The sequence below is a fragment of the Zonotrichia albicollis genome, chromosome 12 (genome assembly GCF_047830755.1).
Source record: "Zonotrichia albicollis isolate bZonAlb1 chromosome 12, bZonAlb1.hap1, whole genome shotgun sequence".
Lineage (NCBI taxonomy): Eukaryota > Metazoa > Chordata > Aves > Passeriformes > Passerellidae > Zonotrichia > Zonotrichia albicollis.
The window spans coordinates 16,358,098-16,378,391 of NC_133830.1; the positions used below are offsets into that span (position 1 = coordinate 16,358,098).

Below are 20,294 nucleotides of genomic sequence, written 5' to 3' on the forward strand. Positions count from 1 at the left end.
TTTGCTCATATGTTGGAGTGCTGTCCAGGTAATGTGTGTGGTTGTGGAAGTTTGCCAGAGGGGGCATGTATTCCCCAAAAGCCAGCATGGCTCTGTAATGCGCTGTGTGCTGCCATCTGTTCAGTGCGTGTTTGTGACGCAATCAAACAATCAGTGCAAATTACAGCTCACTTCAGCAGCTTCACATCAATCCTGCCTAATACTGTGCATCCCAAGGGTGGTGTCTATCAGTAGTGTCAGACTTTAGCAAGGCACTAATGAGAATCATTCTTCTGGCAAACGCACTGTCAGCTGTTGCACATCAGAAGGTGCATTGTTATGTGGCACTCATCTTGAAGGACATGAGTCCCAAGTAATTCCACCTGCCCGGAAGCTGTTACATGAAATACCCCACTATCTTAAATGACAACTATACAGATAACTAATAGACAAATCAAACTTATTATTCCTACTACCAAACTCTAAGCATTGGTAAATGTCTGGTGTCATCAAAGGGCTCACTACAGCAACACAGTAGTAATCATCATTACAGCAGCATTGTAAGCAAAGTGCCTCTTGCATTTATAGCATATGCTATTTATTATTGGGATTGGTTTGCTTTAACAAGGGGAAGCTGACCAAGATAGCACCCGTTAAATGGCAACACTTACCTCTATCCAGAACCAAGGAATAAAGTATTTTCCCACAGATTTATGCTTTAACTGAATGGTGTATCTCAAGCTTTTATCCCTTTCTCCCACATTCAGTCTTGAACAATTTTATGGCATTTCTTAACTCTACAATACTTTATGGGGCAAAGGAGCATTAGGCACTGCCACAGCTGATTCCACACAGATGCCATTTTTTTTTTTAAGTTTGAAAGGAAGCACTTTGCAACATACAACTAGGCACACACACACCTTACACACCCTACGTGTGTATGTCCTTAATTGTATACAAGAAGCCAGTTCTTACTCCATCCTCGTGCTATGCCACCAACAGCCAGCTGCTTAGTGGGCTGGGCACCGTGTTTCCTTGAGTGCTGTGAGCTCGTGTGTCCGAGCCAAGTGCACAGGAGGACTGAGATCCCTGGGCATGCAGAGACATGGCTGTTGTTTGTCCTGTGTACGTGATTTTTCTCACTTGTTTACAGGCTCTCCCTCTCTACCAGATAAGTACCGCCACTCCCGGGAGATGATGATGTTGCTGCCAGCGCACCGGGACCGGCCGAGCAGCGCCATGTACCCCGCAGCCATCATGGAAAACGGACAGGTAGCAGCTCTCATTTCTGTTGGTCACTTCAACCACCTCAAACTGTGCCTGTAGTTTGGCTGGCTTTGACCACCTTAAAGCTTTCTTTTTTAGTTTTGGGAAGCACAGCAATTTAGGATCATTCTCAGAGGTGAAGCAGAACTTTCCCTATTAGTCCAGTGATACAAACTGTAGTGACTACTAAAAGGGCAGATGCATCCTGTGAAAATGGACTCATTTCCCAACTTTATCCTGTGAGCCCAAGTTGTCACACCATTTTCTTTATTTGTTCAGAACCATCGCCATCCATGCTACAGTCCAGCCTCCAAGTTTATTCTAAATAACTTTATGATTTCAAGAGGTATCAGAAACCATGAGAGGTTGAACTAATATTCTGATATATGGGTTTAAAAAAATCTGTGCCCTAATTTCCCTGGACAAAATGAAAAGTGTGCCTACGTGTAAGCATTTAAATCTCACCCTGGCCTGCACTTTTGAAAGGCATCTCCTGATCCTGCCCACTTATCACACTTGTATTGGAGAGCTGTCTCAAAAGTCTCAAAGCATGCAAAGTCAATGATCAAACAAAGCCAAAGATAAGCTTCAGAGGAAAAACATTGTATTCCAGCCTCTAATGGGCACAAGGCCAGGCTAGAGCTAGTCTGAAATAACTCCTGAGAGCAGGAATCGTGGGCCCTCAGCACTGTTACACCCTGGAGATCCACTCACCCTGCACTGCAGTACCTGCCAATGGAGGCACAGCTTAAGGTTCCCAGGGAATCTTTAGTTTAAGAACTTCTTTGCTTAAAAAAAAGGAACAGCAATTCCCTATGTTGCCCCAGCTGTCTGTAACTTTTTTAACTCTTCTTTGCTAACTTTCTTCTCTCTTAGCCTCCAAACTTCCAGCGCGCCTTGATCCAGCAGATGATTGGACCGTGCAAACCTTGCAGTGACCCCAACCTGTCTGTGGCTGAGAAAGGTACTCACTCCTCCTCTCCTCTGCACCATGCATGCTTGCTGGCTAACAATTATTCCTCTGGTCATGCTACAGCAAGTAACAAACGGCCTTCTACATTTCCTGGCGGAGTGCATTTCTCTCACACTTTTCTAATTAACAGTTTAATTAACTGGGCCTTCTGCCAGCCTACCATCATTTCAGAGCCTCACAGTAGGGTGGGGTGGCACAGACCTCCTTATTTCAGAAAGCTTTCTGAGTTTAGCGGTTTGTTATTGAAACAATTCCTGCAGCCTTTGTCGAGCAAACTTGCAAAGCAGCAAATGAGAAGTTATCTAAGAACAGCCCAAGATTTGGACTACATTTTTTACTTATGAGTTATACTGGTTTTTAATACAAAAGTATTGCTCAAAATACAAACATTCCTTGTAATCTCTCTCTGAGCTAGTTTTATATTTATTTATCATTAGCAATATGTGCTTTTTAACTTACTCTTTTGAATAAAAACAAGCAGAGTCCCTGCAGGGGGGGGAAAAACTAAAAGAAGAGAATGAATTTGTTTGGTGTAAGAGAAAAGGAGCAGCTTGTGAAGGAGGTGCCATGAACAAAATAATGGGCTCAAAAATTATCTGAAAGGCAGAATTCTGAAAAAGCAGAAGAGGGCAAAATTCCTGAATCAGAATCTGAGACAAGGAGGCTGCCTAAGCAAGCAACAGTCATGTATGGCTGGGGAAAATGGTATCCTAAAAGATTTTTAAGGCCAGGAAAGACCACTGCAACTATCTAGTCTGATCTACATTGCACACTCTGATTTTTATCTGTCTTTTTGTTTCAGTAACTGTGCCAGAACTAAATTGTACCTTAAAAAAAAAACTAATTTTATTTTAGAATTTCTAATAAGTCAGAATCCCCTACTTCAACATGAGTGGTCCAGATTGAAACCAAAACCAGTTCTGAATAAATGGCAGAATGATGACTCGATGACAATAATGAGTGATGACAAGAGAGTTCAGATGGGAGTGAGGGATTAAGAGCTCCATCTTAGCCATGTTAGTTTGAACCAAACACATGACAGAGATGGTGAGATCTTTGTACTGGACAGGAGAAAGATCTGAAAAAGGAAGGTAGATAAATATTTATTGTCTGTCTAGGAAAAAATAATTGAATTTGTGTCTGTGGGTGATAGTATGCAGGAGTGTGGTATTCAGTGCCAGGAGATCAAAGACAGAATCCCCAAGAAGCCACAAAAGCCACAGGTGATGTTCAGTGGGGATGGTGAGGCAGGAGTCCCATTGTGGTGGCACAATGCAGTTACAGGTGCTGCTGGCAGGCCTGGGCCCTGTCACAGCACTGGGAGCTCCCTGCTTGGGCTCTTCCCTGAAGCAGTTTGGCTAAAACACTGGTGTTACTGGGCAGCAGCCACTCATCATCTCACCTTCTTCCTGCACTCCTCAATACTCAAAAGGCTGTGAATGAGGGAACACTGAGAAGCATAAATGGATTTTTCACTGGGGTACCATGTGTTCTTCTTCACGTTCTCATTCTGCATCTCAGTGTTTAAAAAAGCCCCAAAACAACAAGCACAGCAATAGTTTTACAGGCCAAGGAAATCAGGTTTTCTCTCCTTTTCATTAGGTGATGGGATATGGCAGGAGAGATGAGCAAGGCTGGCACTGCTGTTGCATCTTGTCCCTCTGTTTTAGCTCCTTGACACCAATTGCAGTAGTGCAAATTAGAGCACTCTGGCACCTGTACAGGGAAAATCCATCTGGAGCCACATCACTTATATGGAGAGGCAGGCCCTGCTTTGAACCTGCTCTCTGTCAACATTCTTCTTCATAAGCCTTTCTCAGGTTCTCAGGCTGAGAGTCTCTCTTTAAAAAAAAAAAAACAAGCCTCATACTTTTATATTTTTATAAAAATAAAAATATAAAAGGTTTGTTCTGTCTTATGAAGCTGTCACTTTGTGATCTTTTTTACTTTAGGGAATTTTAGGCCTTGGGGAGCCCCTGCTCATGCTAACTCATGAACTAGGGAGACAAAAAAAAACCAAAAAAACCTTTCAAAGTCATTTTAGAAAGAAATGCACCAAGAATGGCTGCAGGCATTTTAATTAAGGAGAAATCCTCTTCAGATGTCAAACTCCATGTTTATTTCTCCAGGCTTCCATTTTGCAAACTGAAGATGGAAAAAGCTATTTTTATCTCAGTTTTCTTTGACAGGCTCAATTAATTTCGTTTTTTTCTTTCTTTGTTAATCTGAAGAAATTGCAGTTGCTTATTTGTTTTTTAAATAAACATACAACTATTGTATGTCTCTTCTCAGAATAAATCAAGTCATGTTTGGAAGGAAGGTGCATTTTAATAATGTTGAAGGTTGACAGAATTCTCAAGATCTTGAAAAAGGTTCATGTTCATGTCAAGAAGCAGCTTTCATTTCTATGACAAACCAAGTCCATGAAGTTCATATTCACTCTCTGTTAAATGCAGCAAGCATTGCTCTCTCTATACTTCCTGATTCAGAGACTTGATCTCTTCAGGAGACTTTATAATACAAGGAGGCCAAACTGTTGTCTTTAAATATTTTGTCATCAAAGCTCTTGATCAACTCTGTAGCTTAGTAAATTGAAGCTTTGAAGTAATTTCTTTTGCAACAGATTGAAACAGATTGAGGTATAATTTCCTTCATGTCCTTGATTCAGTCTTCACTGAGCCTGCAGTGCAGCCACAGGCCATCCTGTGTTTCCAGAGGGTTTTGCCATGTTCCCTTGTCACCTCTCCCCACAAACCAGGACAGCTCACACCTGAGATCCAGGTGGGATTCCTTTTGTGAGATTTCATTTTTACCTCCACACTGATTTGCGAAAATCCTCCCAGAGTCCTACTGCTCTTCAGATTTGTTAGAAATGAGCCCAGGGATGGAGGGGAGCTGGGCAGACTAACCCTGCACTCACCTAACTCTCACTTCCTTAACAAAGCATCTCTAAACTTAACACTCTGTAGCCTTTCTGTGCTTTCAATCCTGCCATTCACTGAGTCCCTGGACTCTGTCTCTCTGCTGCTGAAGAGCACACTGGAAAGCCAGTGCTGGCCCCACAGACTCCCTGTCCTGTTACCCCAGTTCCATCTGTTTCAATCCTTCAGCTGTGCCAGCAGCACCCAGTAGCTGGAGCCTGGACAGCGGAAGCCGGGAGGCGCTGCCATTCCTGTCTGCCCACGCTGGGAGCGTCCTGGCCCCACCAGTGCCTCCCCGAAGCCTCTCCCATGGTAAGGACGTGCCCACGGCCTGCTGCAAGTGCCTGCAGCTCACACACACACAAAGCCAGACCACCTAAAAGCTGACTATAGCCTTTTCCCTCCAGCCCTGTAGAAACAAAACCTCCACAGTCTTTACTGGTCTGCTAGGTTTTCAGGTTTGCTTTTTTCCCAAATCTTCAAGTTCTTGCAGTCCTTAAGCAATGTGGACTTGGGTGTACTTTGGGACTAGAATTAAGTGTGAGAGTGCCAAAGCTTGGTGTGGCTTCTTACCAATGACCAACTTTAGCAATAATTTAGGCTTACAGAATAAAACTTTAAAGGTTCATTGTTTAAGAGCCTGTTGCCTTGCCATGAGATTCTCAATAATGGAGCAGTGAAACATCTCTCTCTGCACTGAATTTCTCCTTAGCAGCCTGTGTGTGACAGATGCACTCTGCAGTATCCATCAGACAGGCAGCCCCAGGCTGGCCTTAGCAGCATTTGGAGCTGTTACCTGGCATTACAGAGCTAATCCAGCTCTGTGGCTGCAATGAAACAGCACCAGTGTGCATTTCTGACCCTTGTCTCGTTCCAGGCCACTACTCACTGCACTTCGATGCCTTCCACCACCAGCTCAGTGATGCTCCTCCGGCACTGCCCGCACGAACGTTGCGCAAGGTAATGGCAGCAGAGCAGAGAGGGATGCAGGAGCACAGTGGGCTTCTGAAAGGGATCCCCCCTTCTCTGCTCCCACCAAACAGCTTAAGAATACAGAAACACTATTTATGACATGCTAGTAACTTGCACATGAGAAAACCCACTGAAAGTTCTTAACCTATTCCACAGCTGAATGCTACAGAAATAACTCACAGGTTGTAGGTCCTTCCCTTTTCCTTTTTTGCACCATATGCTATGATTTCAGCACCCTGATCATCACCTCAGCTGCTGTTTCTCTAACAGCTCTGGTGTTGTTGAGTGCACTTGTCTGCCCACAAGTGGTACTTCCATGCATGTAAACCAATAATCCTTGACATTCTGAACATAAATGGACCTGCACCGTTGTTAACAACGCTGTCAAAAGCTGAAATGGGGATCAACACACAAGATGCAGCATTGCCTCCTTTGTCAATTTTAACCTGGTTTTGTTTCTCTCCAAACAGTCTCCTCTTCATCCTATCCCTGCATCGCCCACCAGTCCGCAGTCTGGGCTAGATGGCAGTAACTCCACTTTGTCGGGCAGTGCCAGCAGTGGTGTCTCTTCCTTGAGCGAGAGCAATTTTGGACATTCTTCTGAACCACCCCCTCGCACAGACACCATGGATTCCGTGCCCAGCCAGGCCTGGAACACTGACGAAGATCTAGAGACACCCTACCTCCCTGTCAGGTACAGTCTCTCTGAGCCTGATGTCCTGGAGTCGCTCAAATCCCAGCCATGCCGAAGCCACTCTGCTCCAACTGGAGTCATTCCTCAGGACACCATGGACCCTCCTGCTTTACCCCCCAAACCTTACCACTCCCGGCTGCCAAACATGGAGAACGAGGAGGGGATGATGATCGAAGATGATGACAAACACCGCCCGTTGCATCGTAAGGTGTCCCAGCCGGTGAGTGCTGGAAAGGAAGAGCAGGCCAGGGTGGCGTGGGAGCACGGCATCAGCGAGCAGTAGGGACAGCTCCTGGCACGCAGCTGGCATTGGCATTCCAGGTCTGGCTACGACAGAGAGAGAGCGGGACTCGGAGAACAGCAAACCGATTTTCTACTGCCGCAAGGTTGTGTCTGAAGCCCACAAAAGAGATTGGGCCAGCATGGCAGGTTGCTGCTTTCCTTTTTAATTTCTTTTTACACCTTTCCGTTATGTTTTTTAACTTTCTGTGCAGTGGACAGTTTATTCCTTCTGCAGTTTCTTAACCACATCACACGGCATATGAGCCATAGAGACTTGCAGAAGCTGAAAAATACAATTTTAAGTGGAGGGGAAAACGGGGGGAATGTGGCAAGTTGATTTTGAACCTGCTTTCCTCCCGGTTCTGAGACGCACATGAGTAGAAGCAGTTGCACTAGGGACATATTTCTTTGCTGTACAGAATTGAAAGCTCATTGCTGAAATCAGGGATTCTATGAACTGTCAGGCTGGAAGGTGCATGAGCTGCAGGCAGTGGAAAGATGGCAATTCTAAGAAGAAATTGGCTCTTTTGAGAGCAGGATTGTACATATCTGTGCAGTGATCTCCCTGCATTCGTTCATAGGTGCTGAGGCAATCTAAAGCAGTGCTGCTGCACTGATCTCCAAGATATCATTTCCAACAAACTCTGCCTCCTTTGTTTTTTATGTACTGTTTCATTTCTTAAATTTTGCTTTCACTGGCTAAGCCAACCTGCTTTCTCATGGGAATCGTGTTATTCATCTGTGCTACAGAATGAGAGGAGGTTGGTGGCTACTGGAGCTACAACCTCATTGTAGGCCTTTCCCATGCCCAGCTTTGGGCAGGCTGTTGACACCAGCATTTCTATTCCAGATTAAAACAAAACCAACCAAATTGAGTTTCTCATGCCACAAGCTGGTTGCTGACCCAGCCAGTAAAGAAAAGGTGGCTTAAATGCATCATATCCAACAATCCTTGCCTCAGGGCTGAACATCATAATTCTCACCAACTTCCATCACCCAGGAGCTGAGATTCATTCCTGTTAACTCAATATCCTCAGTCCCTCCCAACAACTCACTGCAGCTGGTGTGCAGAAAGAATCTCCCGTCTCTCAGAGCAGACAGAAAACACCAAGACTTGAGCAATGCCTGGTATCAAGTGTACACCCCAGAGTCAGGGACCTTAAAGGCAACCTGTAAAGAACAAGTGTTTGTTTCCTCTTTTGCTTCTTTAGAATGTGTAGTAAGAGCTGCTGCTCCTCTCTTCTGGAAGGTTGCTTTCTTTTTCCTTTTCTCCTCAGGCAGCAATACACCCTTTCCCCATCCCATAGTTTTTATTAATGAGCTCTAGAAAGGACTGAAGAACATTGTGGGGGAACCAAGCCACACCACACAAACCAGAACTGTGCAGAGCTGAAGACAGTTCAGGTCTATGAACCCAAAACATGCCTTTTAATCAGTACTTGCACAGTTCAGGAAAAAAATATCAGTGGGTAATATTGTTCTTTACAAAGAAAAGATCATGGTTCTAAGAAACCTTTTATTCCTGTTTTCATACTTATCAAGAATTTTTCACTCAAAATAGTACCAAATATTTAATGTTTTTAGACAAACAAGCCAAGTTCCTTTCCCTTGCCATACCCTCACACATTTTAGCCTGCCTCATAACCCTTTCAGCTGCAGACTGCAAAGCACACTCCGTAGGATGGAAATGGCCCTCCCTCTTTCCTACCACTGAAAAATCTGAAGCACATTCAAGTAAGACCTCCACCATATAAATTAGTGCCAGAAACAGGAACAGCACCCAACTTACATCTCGAATTCTTGCCTAACTGCTCAGTTTCTCCTGCTAAAAACAGCATAAAGAAGCAAAAAAGGATTATTATAAATCTTTTACAGGTCACCTTTAGCACTACCTCTAAATACAGTGACTGGGCAGAGTACATGGTTTCTGAACTGGCTAAAGATGGTCTGGCTGTATAAAGTCTGGACTCAGCAGTTGTGTGAAGGGGACTTTAAGAGGATTTGTTTGTTTTCTTTCTCAAGCTCTAGCCCATGCAAAACTACTAAGTTATAGATTTGTTTCTTAAATGGCCTATTTGGCTGGAACAAAATCTCTCTTGCTTCCTCTATTTTGTTACTAACACAGGCTGCTTGTAATCATTATATCCTTCACAATTTAAACAATGATAATAAAATCTGGCCTATAGTGGATGTTTCATCTTTAGCAGGAAGGAGAGTTTTCCAATGCTAGGACAGTCCTCAATGTTAACAAACCAAGCTGATCTCTGGTATAGAACAAATGCAGGAAAACAACTGATGTTTTCAGTAAAGGTAAGTCAAGGTAATTCCTTAGAAAAGGGTGAAATGTTTTCATATATGCTATCCTCCAATCCCACTGAGACTCTTCCAGTGAATTTCTTCCAAGAACTAAGTTTTAATTCCATCTCCCTTGCCCCGGTTTCTTTTTTTTCCTGGCAGCAAGACTAAAAGTAGTAAATGTAGTGACTTACCGAGCTTCCTTAATGTGAAAAACCAGCAGGTCTTGCAAATAAAACTTTGCAGAACCAAGAATGCAATTACCATGGGACTGAGTCCCAGGCAGCTGGAAAACCTGCCCACCAGATCTCTAATCAGTCTCTGAAAATGCATGATCCTGCTCTGATTGGAGACCTGGTACAACAGCAGTGAGTCCATTTGGGGAGTCTGGCTTCCCTATGTATTTGCAAGAGTTTGAAGATCAATCAGGTGGTGTGTACAAATACCTAATTTATGGCAGGTCCACATAAAGAAGGGTGGAATAAATTGCTGAATTTACCAAATTTAAGCCTCTCTGGAGTTAAATTTCTGTTATTGTTCTGATATCTACCAAGTATTCTGTCTCCCTTTTCAGTGTTTGCCTTAAAGGGAGCAGAAGATAGAAAGACTATTATTGAGATTTTGTGAATCTTGGAACTAACATTGCCTGGAACTACTATTTCTCTGTAGGGTGAGGTGTCTTTTAGCATAGTACAACTCCAACGTCAAGCTCAGTCCTGGAGTAGGTGGAAGCAACAGCAGTTGTTGCACTTGCCCAACAGGATTTGAAGATTCCTTGTATAAAACACAGCAAGAGGATGTTTTGAACAGGACCTTGACTTTCTATACCTAACTCTAATTCAACCTCAGTGTACTTGCCTTCATTGGGTTTTCTTTGCATAAGAAAATAGCATGTGCATTCCTGAGAAAATTGGTGGAATTCTGCTATAAATCTCTCCATCATCAGTGTACCTGCTGGCCCCATTTGAAACAAAATTGAGACGGAGCTACAGTGGTAGAAGAAAAGCAATTCAAACAATTTCTCTGAATCCTACTTTTTTTTCCAATAGATGGATTGGTTTTATTGCTGTATGCAAGACTCAGATCCTTTTTCGTATTTTCCTCCGTTTGGTTTTTAGCTTATTTACCCTTTTTTAGGTAAGGGATATTGCATATCCCTTCTGTGGAGTATCAGCCAAAACTGGGGAGGCTGGAGAGAGCAAGAGCCTTTGGGAAACAAATTATGTGATATTTAAAATTTCCTCTGGTCATGCTTCTTTGTAAATACCCCCATTTGAATGCTGTGTATTTGTACAGGAAATTGAGCAAAAAATGTATAGATTGTGATGTCTGACTGGTATTCTGCCCTGTAAATGTGTTTTTAACCTCTGGCATTCTGTGCTTATTTAAAAAAAAAAAAAAGGCGAAAACCTCTAACCACTTCTCTTTTGTGTATTCATGTTTAAAATAAAATGAAAACAGCTATCTTATCTATAATGGAAATCAAATTCAAAAGGAAAAAATTAATTTGTACAAGTGTCCTAAAGGTACTTCATTGTATATATTGTGATAGCATGTTTCCAGAACCAACAAATAAGTGGTGTGAATTTTAGATGTAAATATCTGCCGTTTGTTTTGGGTTCCTTTCCCTTACCCATTCACTCGACTGCTGTGATGTGGAATTAAAGATTAATACCTGATATTAAAACAGTACAGCTGTATGGTTGTTGTCATCTTATTGCAAAAGTTCCATACCTTCTCAGTGACTCCTCATGGGCATCTCCTCACAGCACAGCCAACAAACTCCATCTCCCTTCTCAGCACAACCAACAAACTCCATCTCTCTCCTCACCCAGCAAACCCACTCTTTTGTAGCACTCCTCTTCTTATTGCACACAGCTGTGGCCTGTTAAAGGCAGGCCTGTTCCTGATCTTTGGTGATTAGTGCAGCTGCAACTCCTCAGGTGTGAGACTGCCTTCTGCATTATCTTTATTTTCTTATATTCTATCCCCCCACATATGGTCATTGCTGTCCTCAGGCCGCTCCAAACCTTCACAAGAGACAAGAAGAGCCCTCACTTCCCACCTTTGTGTGAATGGGCAAAACGGGGGCCAACCCAAAGGACTTTGTGTGTAGTGAGGGAACAGCTTCCATGTTTAAGTGTTATTTAATATCAACCCCTTGAAGCAGCAGCAGGTACAGCCCCTCCTGGTGTGCTCAGGTAGATGGACATGGCACTTGCAGCAGCCCCAGGCAGTTTTGGGACAATTCTTTCAGAGACAAAGCTGTCCCCTAGGACAGCTGTGGAGTGGCTGGGTGCCACTTCCTTAGCAGCTGGGGTCAAACCACCACTGCCTAAAAGATGGCTACTCTTTTACTGCAATAGTATTTAAATACTGATCATTTCAACAGACTAGAGGTGAAAGAACAGTAGTTAAGACATGTATGAACACAGGGTTTGGGAATTGAGGCTCCTAATCTCTAATTTTTTTCCATTACCACTAATAAGCCAGGTCATTGTACAGGAGGCAAAATAACTCATTAAATGTCTCGACAAACCAACAAAAAAACTTCTGAAACCTGTCTCAAAAGACATTTAGCAGCACGTCTGACTCTTCAAGTGGCCCCAGGATGTACAGGGACTGCCAAGGCACCCTTTGCACACACCACATACAAATACTGAGAAGAGAAACTGTAACAGGCTCCTGAAGTCTGTATCAGTCACAGAACAGAATCATAGAATCGTTCCTGTTGGAAAAGACCTCCAAGATCACCAAGTCCAACCTTCAACCAAATACCACTCTGCCCTCTAAACCATATTGTGAAGTGCCACATCCACTGCTTTTTGAACACTTCCAGGGATGGTGACTCCACCATTTCCCTGGGCAACCTGTTCCAGGGCTTAACCATCCTTTCAGTGAAGAAATTTTTCCTACTGTCCAACCTGAACCTTCCCTGACACAACTTGAGGCCATTTCCTCTTCTTTTGTCAATTGTTCCCTGGGAGAAAAGGCTGACCCACACCTGGCTACAACATTTCAGGCAGCTGTAGAGAGTGCTAAGAGCTCCAGCCTGAACACCCTGATACCCTCAGCCACTCCTCCTGGGATTTATGTTCCCAACCCTTCACCCTGTCTTCAATCAGACCCTTTGAGACCATTTCTAAGCCAGCTTATTAAACCTTAGTTAAGTAAGTATTTTTTATTCGGACAAAAATTATTTATTAACCAAGCACAGGTAATAAATACTGTGTTTTGGCAAAACAAAAGATGTGTGAAGCCGTCAGCTTTAAACAAGAGTTAAAAATACTTTAGTTTCTGGTAAACCAACTGAACAATTTTTTTCAGTGTAAGTCCAATACTTTATTTAAGCTGCCACTAGTCAGATTGAAATCTAAATCCCATGTCCAAATACCTCTTCTTATCTAAATAAGAAAACTTCAGCACAGTTTCAAAATATGACTTGTCCAACTCAGTATGAATTTCATTACAAAGCTGATAAGAGGAGAAATTGAACCCCTAGCAATGACTCTAACCTGGCAGATGAAAGATGCAGCCTTCTACACCCTATGCATAAATGTCATAAATATGCCCCCATTTCTGGAAGATTCTTAACAAGCCATGGACACAAACACAGTTCACTGGCAGAACTCTGAGCTCAGGTGTCTTAAGAGAAGGTTCACACACCACTTCTCTCTTTTGATGGCCTTTACTGTCAATCCCACATAAATTAACCCAAATTTGGAACAGTAGATCTGTTACACTTCATCTTCCTTTCAGCATTCATTCACAGCAGTACTGCATTAACTCATCCCAAACTGTTTCCTGTCCCCCCGACAGAACTCCCTTTGTCCTTGCAGCCCAGGCTGAGCCCCTCCATCCCTCCCCGTGGCTGGAGATTGGTGATCCCAGAAGGCAGAGCCAGCACAGCCCCAGCCCCAGAGCTGCCAGGGCAGCCTCTGTCTGCCTGCACCTCCCAAGGACTCCAATCCCCACAGATCCACTGAGCCCAATTAACTCTCATGCCCACTCAACGGGCTGACCTGCCCAGGCAGACCTTAGGGCACCTTCCAGCACCTAAAGGGGTCAAGAGAGCAGGAGAGGCACTTTGGACCAGGCCCTAGAGTGGTAAGGGCACGAGGGAATGGCTTCACACTGACAAAGACCAGGGTGAGATTGGATATTAGGAAGAAATAACAGTGAGGAGCAGCACAAGCTCTGCATCACCCAAGTCTCAGGCAGGACAAATCGCTAATGCTTCACAGCGACAGGGCTGGAGGGTGTGGAACAAATAGAGCCCCAAAAACCTCACCATGGATTAAGAACAAGCACAAGGTAAAATGCAAGGAATCTATTCTAGCTGCTGAAACAAACAAAAAGAAGGAAAAAATCCAAAAGACAAAAGGAGTCCTTGTTTTTCCTCAGACCCTTTTGAGGATCCCATATTGAAATACAGAGGCTCATTTCCCAATCCAAAACCAAATAAAATCACTTGTCTCCTGCTCCACAAAAATGTACAAATTTCCTAGTGTGAAGATGTTTCATAACTGCACTATTTTGGTAAGTAAACTCTGTCTGTATTATGACCTTCTTAAAGTTTCCTAATTCCAAATTTACGTTCTATTCCCACCTAATTACAAAGCCACTTCATCTCACAGTTCTTTTGGCCACTATCCTGATAAGAAACAAAGGCACTTCAAGCCATCACTTCTCTTCACAGCTAAGTGACTTCAGTGGGCAATGAGCATTATTTTTAAAAAGCCAATAATCTTCCTAAAGCATATTGATATTGAGCAATTCTGCAAATCATTATGGACTGACTTAATATTTATGTCGATCTTAATAACCACATTTGGAGAGATAAAAAGATCTAGAAATGTGCAAAACCATGTCTCCTAATGAACATATAATGTACTCTCACTGGTAATTAGTGTCCTAATTACTGCTCACCTGCTGTGACCTTTCCTGAGTCAGGTGCTTCTCCTCCCCACGCTGCCTGTCCCACCTCGTCAAGCTTACCTCTTGCACCTGATGACCTGCAAGAAAATTCTGATTAGGCACTGCCCCAGCAGGCGGCCTCAGGAGCCTGCCTGTGCAAGAGAGCCCACAGAGCTCCATGGGAGCCCCCTTGCTGTAGTACAGGGCTGTGTGACTTTGCCTCTTTCTCCTTCACTGCAATGATATCCCACGATACACAGTTACTTATAAAGCCACACAAGGAGCTATTAGCAGGTGTGTGCTCCTCTCCCAACTCCACGGGAATTTCAGTTATAAACTCACAGTTTTGGGAATTGTTGAAGGTAGTTAACGGCACTAACTGTGAAAATTTTCGAAACAGAATAAAAATATTCTGAGTTGGAAAAGACCCACGAGAATCACCAAAGTCCAACTCCTAGGCCTAGCACAGGACAACCCCAAGAATCCCCTTGTGTGCCTGAACAAAAGGCAACAGGCCCAGAGACTAGGATATCAAGTTGGAATTAAACAAACAAAATTTCTTTCTGCAAAAACACCCACCTAAGAAGCCACACACAAGTGCACACAGGTTGCTATTTTGACCTCTCCACTGTCCCTCCTCAAAGCATCCAGTCCTTGTACTCACAGGGAGTACCCAGAGCCGCCCGTGAGGGGCTGTGCCCCCGTCCCTGCCGCTCCCACCCCTCACGGGACACCCATCTCACGAACCGCCTTCCCACGGGCCTCGAACGACCCCCCAACCTCACCTTGCGCTGCCTCACGCTGCTTCATACTGCTTCACACCGCCGGGAGAGGGACGGAGGGGGTAGGGCGGTACCCAGGCCCGGGCCGGCCCCGCCCGCCCTCAGGTGTGAGGATCTGCCCTTTTCCAAGATGGCGCCCGCGGCCGCCGTCAGGGAGCGCTCGCGAGCGCCCTTCCCTCACCAAAGATGGCGGCGAAGGGGGGCGGGGACCCGCGCCGCCGCTCCGCCGGCTCTCCCCAATCAGCGGCCGCCAACTCTCCCGTGGATGCCACGGCGCGGCCAATGGGAGCGGAGAGCGTGGCGGCCGGGCGGGGAGCGGGCCAATGGGGCGGCGGCGGGGGCAGCCGGTGTGGGGTGGTGGTGCCGGTGGTGCCGGTGCGGCGGGCGCTGCCGGGCGAGGCGGGATGCGGGCGGCCCACGGGCTTTGCGCGGCGCTGGCCCTGCTCCTGTTGCCGGCCGGTGGCCGAGCGCTGCGCGACGGGGACTGCGAGGGTGAGTGCGGCCGAGGCCGGCCCGCGGGCACGGCGGGGGGAGGCCGTTCCTCGCCGCCGTCTCCCGCAGTCTGGCCCCTCCGCCGGGTTGTGGGGCCGGGACGCGGAGCAGCCTCGGGGCTGTGACAGCCCCGAGTGACAGCTCGGCCGCCGGGGCTGGGCCGGGCCGGCGGGAGCGCTGCCTCCAGCGGCAGGAAAAGTCTCCCAAGTCTGGCTAAGTGCGGACGGGCCTGGCCGGGCGCCGCTCGAGGCTGTCCGGTGCCGGGGCGATGCGCCGGGCGGCCCGCGGGGCGGGCGGGGCGGGGCTTCCAGCCGTGCCCCGCGCCGGGGACGGGATCTCCCTTCCGAGGGTACTGCACTCTTATCGGGAAGTTGCCGCTCCAGGGGGTCAGCGGTAGTTAGAGTCCCCACGGGGAAAAGGAGCGACAGCTCGGGGAGACCGGAGCGTGTCCAGGCCGGGAGATCAGCGCTGGCGCAGCTCGGCGCTGGCGGGGCAGCGCTCCCCGCCCGCTGTCCCTGCCGGGTGACGGTGATCCGGGCAGGGAGCGGGAGAACGCCAATGAGGTTACTCAGCCGGGACTCCCCCTTAGTCATCCCAGAATTACGGAGTGCTCGGAGTCCTCTCCGTGCGCACAGCCAGGAGCCGCGAGCAGCTGATCCAAATCAAGTCGGGCCCTTTGTGTCCCACGGAAATACAAACGCCTCAGGGGTGGAACCTGTTGAGCTGCACAGCAAATTAAGCTGCTCCTGTGCAGTGAGCTGAACAGATTCCCCAAGTGAAGCAAGAAGAACTTGAGGTGGGGCTCTAGTTGCTGGCTGGGAGTTTGGGATACTAATATCCCTCTTCTGCAGTAAGACAGAATGAGGGGAGGGAGCCCTGTAAATCAAAACTTCCAGCTGCTATCGCAGCACTAGACTGGAAACATGTTTCTGTCCTACAGTGGCTGTCAGTGTCACTGCCTGCAGCAAGTTTTTTCTTCCCAAGATTTTCACTTCCCAATAACTTACAGTGGACATCAGTGTGTCTGTGACTGGGATAGATGGGTGGGAGGTAAATAAGAATGTGCTGTATGCATACAAAAAATGTTTTCCAAAATGGCCCATCTTACAATTAATTCTAGTTCCCATATAATGAGAGTACATTTCTGCTCAGTTCTGTGAAGGCCATGCTCCATTTCCTGTCATGCCCAATTACTGTGCCATGCATTGTGTTCTGAGTTGAACACAAGTTGCTAATGACAATAATATTTTCCAGTCCCTTCCTGTTGGAGTAAACAAATCCCACAAAAGCCATAACTCATACCTGTTCCTTAGAGGCAGAATGGTTCCTGGCACTCATCTTGCGTGGGAAGGTGTGAGAATCCCCGGGTGCTGAGCAGGAATTGGGGGGACTGAAGAGTGCTTGGTCCAGGTGATGCTGATATCCACAGATGAGTTGTGAGCAGCAGGATGACCAAAATCTGACACTCAGGGTGTCCCTGAGTCATCCCACAGGCTGTCTGCCCTCCTTCCCAGCCACACACGGGGCTGCTGCACCTTGGAGCACGTGTGGAGCGACTGCTGCCCAGGGAAGGAGCAGTGACCAGTTTGTGCAGCCCTTCCCACAGGCAGGAACTTGGATCTGTCCTCTCAGCTGCAGCTGCACTTGTGGGAGTTGCCTTATGTCTAAGAGTCTTCCCTCTTTCCATCTGAAACTGCATCAGAAGCTTGTGGAAATGAAAGAAGGAGAAAGGTGCCACGGGGATATAGCATGGGATCACATTTCTTTTTCTCTTGGAAGTAATTTCAGCTGAAGCAGCCGGGTAATCAGTGATACCCTGTTACTGAGTCTCAGAGGATTATGGACAGAGTTGGTTTTCAATCAGCACTGGGTTTCACACCCAGGTTCTTACAAGTTGCTTCCCAAAGCAGCAAGACAACTTTAAATGTACATTTTTGCATGGGTGTGGTTTGGTGTCCATCATATGACCCTGTGCTCACTCAGGACAATGTACAGAGACCCCTAGACACTCCCATTTATCTCATTTCTGATTGTCACAAACCCACCAAAAGCACCAGGGCATGTTGTTGATTCACGTGTGCTCTGAATGACTTTCTGAACCATGGGTGAAGTTCAGAAAACTTCACTGTTTTCCAGTTATCCAAACTGTTATCCAAACCCCCAATTCCATTTCCCTACAAGTGTTCTCTAAGAGCTGCCATGAGATTGCTGCTCTGGCTGATAACTCCATCCATCTTCCCTTCCAGTGTGTGTCACATTCCTGGGAAGGTTCTACCAGAGTCTAAAGGACAATGATGTTGAATTCACACCTTCCAGTATTGAAAAGGAGCTCTTGAAATCCTGCAAAGAAGCAAAGGGCAAAGAGAATCGCCTGGTAAGTAGGGGGAGTCTCTAATATTTCCCTTCTGCAAATGAGGGGAAACTGAGTTTGTATGATGTGGCTTCCCAAGGGCTGTTTTTGCTGGCTCTGTGGCCACAGTGGGTCCTGTATTTCTTATGAAAGGACTTGAGGAGTTCAATCTCTTTACCAAAAAAAGAAAGGGAAAAAACCACCACCCTGTCAACAGTGATTGGACTGGCTGGCATCTCACTGTTACTGAAGCAGTGGATTATTACAAACCTTTTGTTTGCTGTAGGGCTTCCCTGTCTCTTAAATGGTATTTGGGGTGCTATATAATCTGTTAAAATATTTATACTCTTCAGCTGTTTAGCTGAAAACTAAACAAAGGAAAACAAAATTGCCCTAACTAAAACCAGAGCCAATTTGTGAATGAAGAGGCCCAAGGAAAAGGCCTGAACTAACCTCAGAGAACTACAGATACCATCTGACATGCAGAGGGGGAACACTTCAGAGAGACTCTTTGAAGAGGACTTTATTTCTAATCCTGTTCAATTTTTATAAAGTTAAGGAACAAGACCAGCCTCAGCAGCTGTAAAATCATTGCAATGGAAAACACCTGCTCAGCATTCTGGGCTCAGTTAGGCTCCTTTTGCCCAGCTCTAGCAGTCCCTTTGGGAGGTTCTCTAACAGTAAACATTCAGCTGCAAAACCAGATGAGGACAGGGACAGAAAACTCTGCTTTTAGAAGCTTTTTTTCCATGCATCCCCACTTCACTCTTTTCTTTCCTCTAGTGCTATTACATTGGGGCCACAAGTGATGCTGCCACCAAAATCATTAATGAGGTATCAAAGCCCATGAGTCATCACATCCCTGTGGAAAAGATCTGTGAGAAGCTAAAGAAGAAAGACAGTCAGATCTGTGAACTAAAATACGGTGAGTTGCCTGCACGAGAGGAAATGCCCATGATTTGCTGGGGTGTGGATGACTGGGGGTGAAGGAACATCCTAAAACCACTCAGTCCTGAGTTCTGTAGCCTAGTTAGGTTGCACAACCTGGTTGCTCTCCATGAACATCCTAGAGAGTTGTGTGGAGATGCTTAGGTAAGACTTCTAACCCTTCTTGGCTTCTGCAGGGACTCTGATCAGCCCTGGGATAACTAACTCCCAGGTGCAGCAGCACTGCTGTGCTTACATTGCTGTTTGCAATGTCATGTTTGGGAGGGTGTGTGGCACAGCCCGTGCTGGCAGCAGGCAGGGGTGTCACTGTGGCAGGGCTCAGGTCCTTGGCTCGGCTCTGCAGTCTCAGCTGCTCTCCTGTTCCCAGCAGCAGGGTGATAAATGCTGCTTTCTCACCTCCTCTGATGTCTCTCAGAGCATTCTGCTCTCTATTTCTCATCACCTTCCTTGAACCCTCAAGTTTCTAGATGGCTTAGAAATGCCTCATTCTGCTTTCCCGTATAGCTGCCCTTACACCCCTTGGAGACAGCCCCTTGGATTGGGGGTCTTTATACTTTTTATTTCTCCTACTAAGATCATATTGCTTCCTAAAAAGCCTTTTGTTGCTGTCACTTTCTTATCTTTCCCCTGAAATCACTCTGCTACATTTCTTTTATCCAGTGGAAAAGAAGTGTTGCTGCTCATGTAATAAAGGGGCTTTCAGGGCTATTGTGGAACTCCTGCACCGAAACTGCCACTAAGCCTTCTGTCTTCTAATAATTTTTAGCATTAAGAGCCTTATCTGCTGTCCAAACCTAACTAAGATGTTCCTTCCACCCCTGGCACCTCTCTCCCTGTTGGGTTTTGGCTTCCTTGCCCACCTGGCATGTCTGAGCGCAGCTTTGCTCTCCCCGCAGACAAACAGATCGACCTGAGCACCGTCGACCTGCGCAAGCTGCGCGTCAAGGAGCTGCGGCGGATCCTGGATGACTGGGGCGAGGTGTGCAAGGGCTGTGTCGAGAAGTACGACTTCATCCGCAGGATCCACGAACTGATGCCCAAGTACGCGCCGAGGGCGGCCGGCGCCCGGACGGACCTCTGAGGGCCGAGACCAGGGCGATGGATCCTGGGGCTCTGAGGGGCGAGACCGGGCCTGTGAGGGGACTGTGAGGGGCGACCTCGAGGCTCTGAGGGGCGATGCCGGCCCCGCGCTTTGTACGGGACTTTCATTAAAGTTCGCCGGTGTGTACCGGGCGGAGCCGTGCCGTGTGACGTGATTGCGGGACACTCCCCCTGCGCCCCCCGCACCCGCCGGGTTTCCGACATCCCCCGTCTCCCCCCCCGCCCTCGCTCCATCCGCGGAGCGGCCCCGCGCGCGTCCCCTCAGCCCGCCGAGGGGCGGGGCTTCCCCGCCCGCCCTGATTGGCCGCCCTGCCGTCGCGCG

At 46.7% G+C, this 20,294-nt stretch overlaps 2 protein-coding genes across 12 annotated transcripts in view; both read left to right on the forward strand.

Moving 5' to 3' along the window:
- Positions 1 to 11,082, forward strand: part of DOCK3 (dedicator of cytokinesis 3) — a 184,913-nt gene extending 173,831 nt beyond the window's left edge. For 6 of the 11 annotated variants that reach the window (XM_074550057.1, XM_026792415.2, XM_026792417.2 and 3 more), the window contains 5 exons: positions 1,133 to 1,251; positions 2,122 to 2,209; positions 5,329 to 5,451; positions 6,017 to 6,099; positions 6,582 to 11,082. In XM_074550057.1, the coding sequence (XP_074406158.1) occupies positions 1,133 to 1,251; positions 2,122 to 2,209; positions 5,329 to 5,451; positions 6,017 to 6,099; positions 6,582 to 7,088 (920 nt within the window). In that variant the 3' untranslated portion in view covers positions 7,089 to 11,082. The remainder of the gene's footprint in view (positions 1 to 1,132; positions 1,252 to 2,121; positions 2,210 to 5,328; positions 5,452 to 6,016; positions 6,100 to 6,581) is intronic. The other 5 variants (XM_026792412.2, XM_074550058.1, XM_026792418.2 and 2 more) reach the window with 2 other exon arrangements.
- Positions 11,083 to 15,399: 4,317 nt separating this feature from the next.
- On the forward strand, positions 15,400 to 20,104 carry MANF (mesencephalic astrocyte derived neurotrophic factor). Its single transcript, XM_074550063.1, has 4 exons — positions 15,400 to 15,573; positions 17,820 to 17,947; positions 18,707 to 18,848; positions 19,768 to 20,104. The coding sequence occupies exons 1-4, from the start codon at positions 15,405 to 15,407 to the stop codon at positions 19,950 to 19,952; spliced, it is 624 nt and encodes a 207-aa protein (XP_074406164.1). The 5' UTR covers positions 15,400 to 15,404; the 3' UTR covers positions 19,953 to 20,104.
- The last annotated feature ends 190 nt before the right edge of the window (positions 20,105 to 20,294 follow it).

Excerpts from the sequence above, each read along its gene's own strand:
- MANF (XM_074550063.1), top strand. The coding sequence starts at position 15,405 with ATGGGGCGGCGGCGGGGGCAGCCGGTGTGGGGTGGTGGTGCCGGTGGT. Across the intron at positions 15,574-17,819 it reads GCGCGACGGGGACTGCGAGG|TGTGTGTCACATTCCTGGGA; the intron begins GTGAGTGCGGCC and ends CTTCCCTTCCAG. Across the intron at positions 18,849-19,767 it reads GATCTGTGAACTAAAATACG|ACAAACAGATCGACCTGAGC; the intron begins GTGAGTTGCCTG and ends CTCTCCCCGCAG.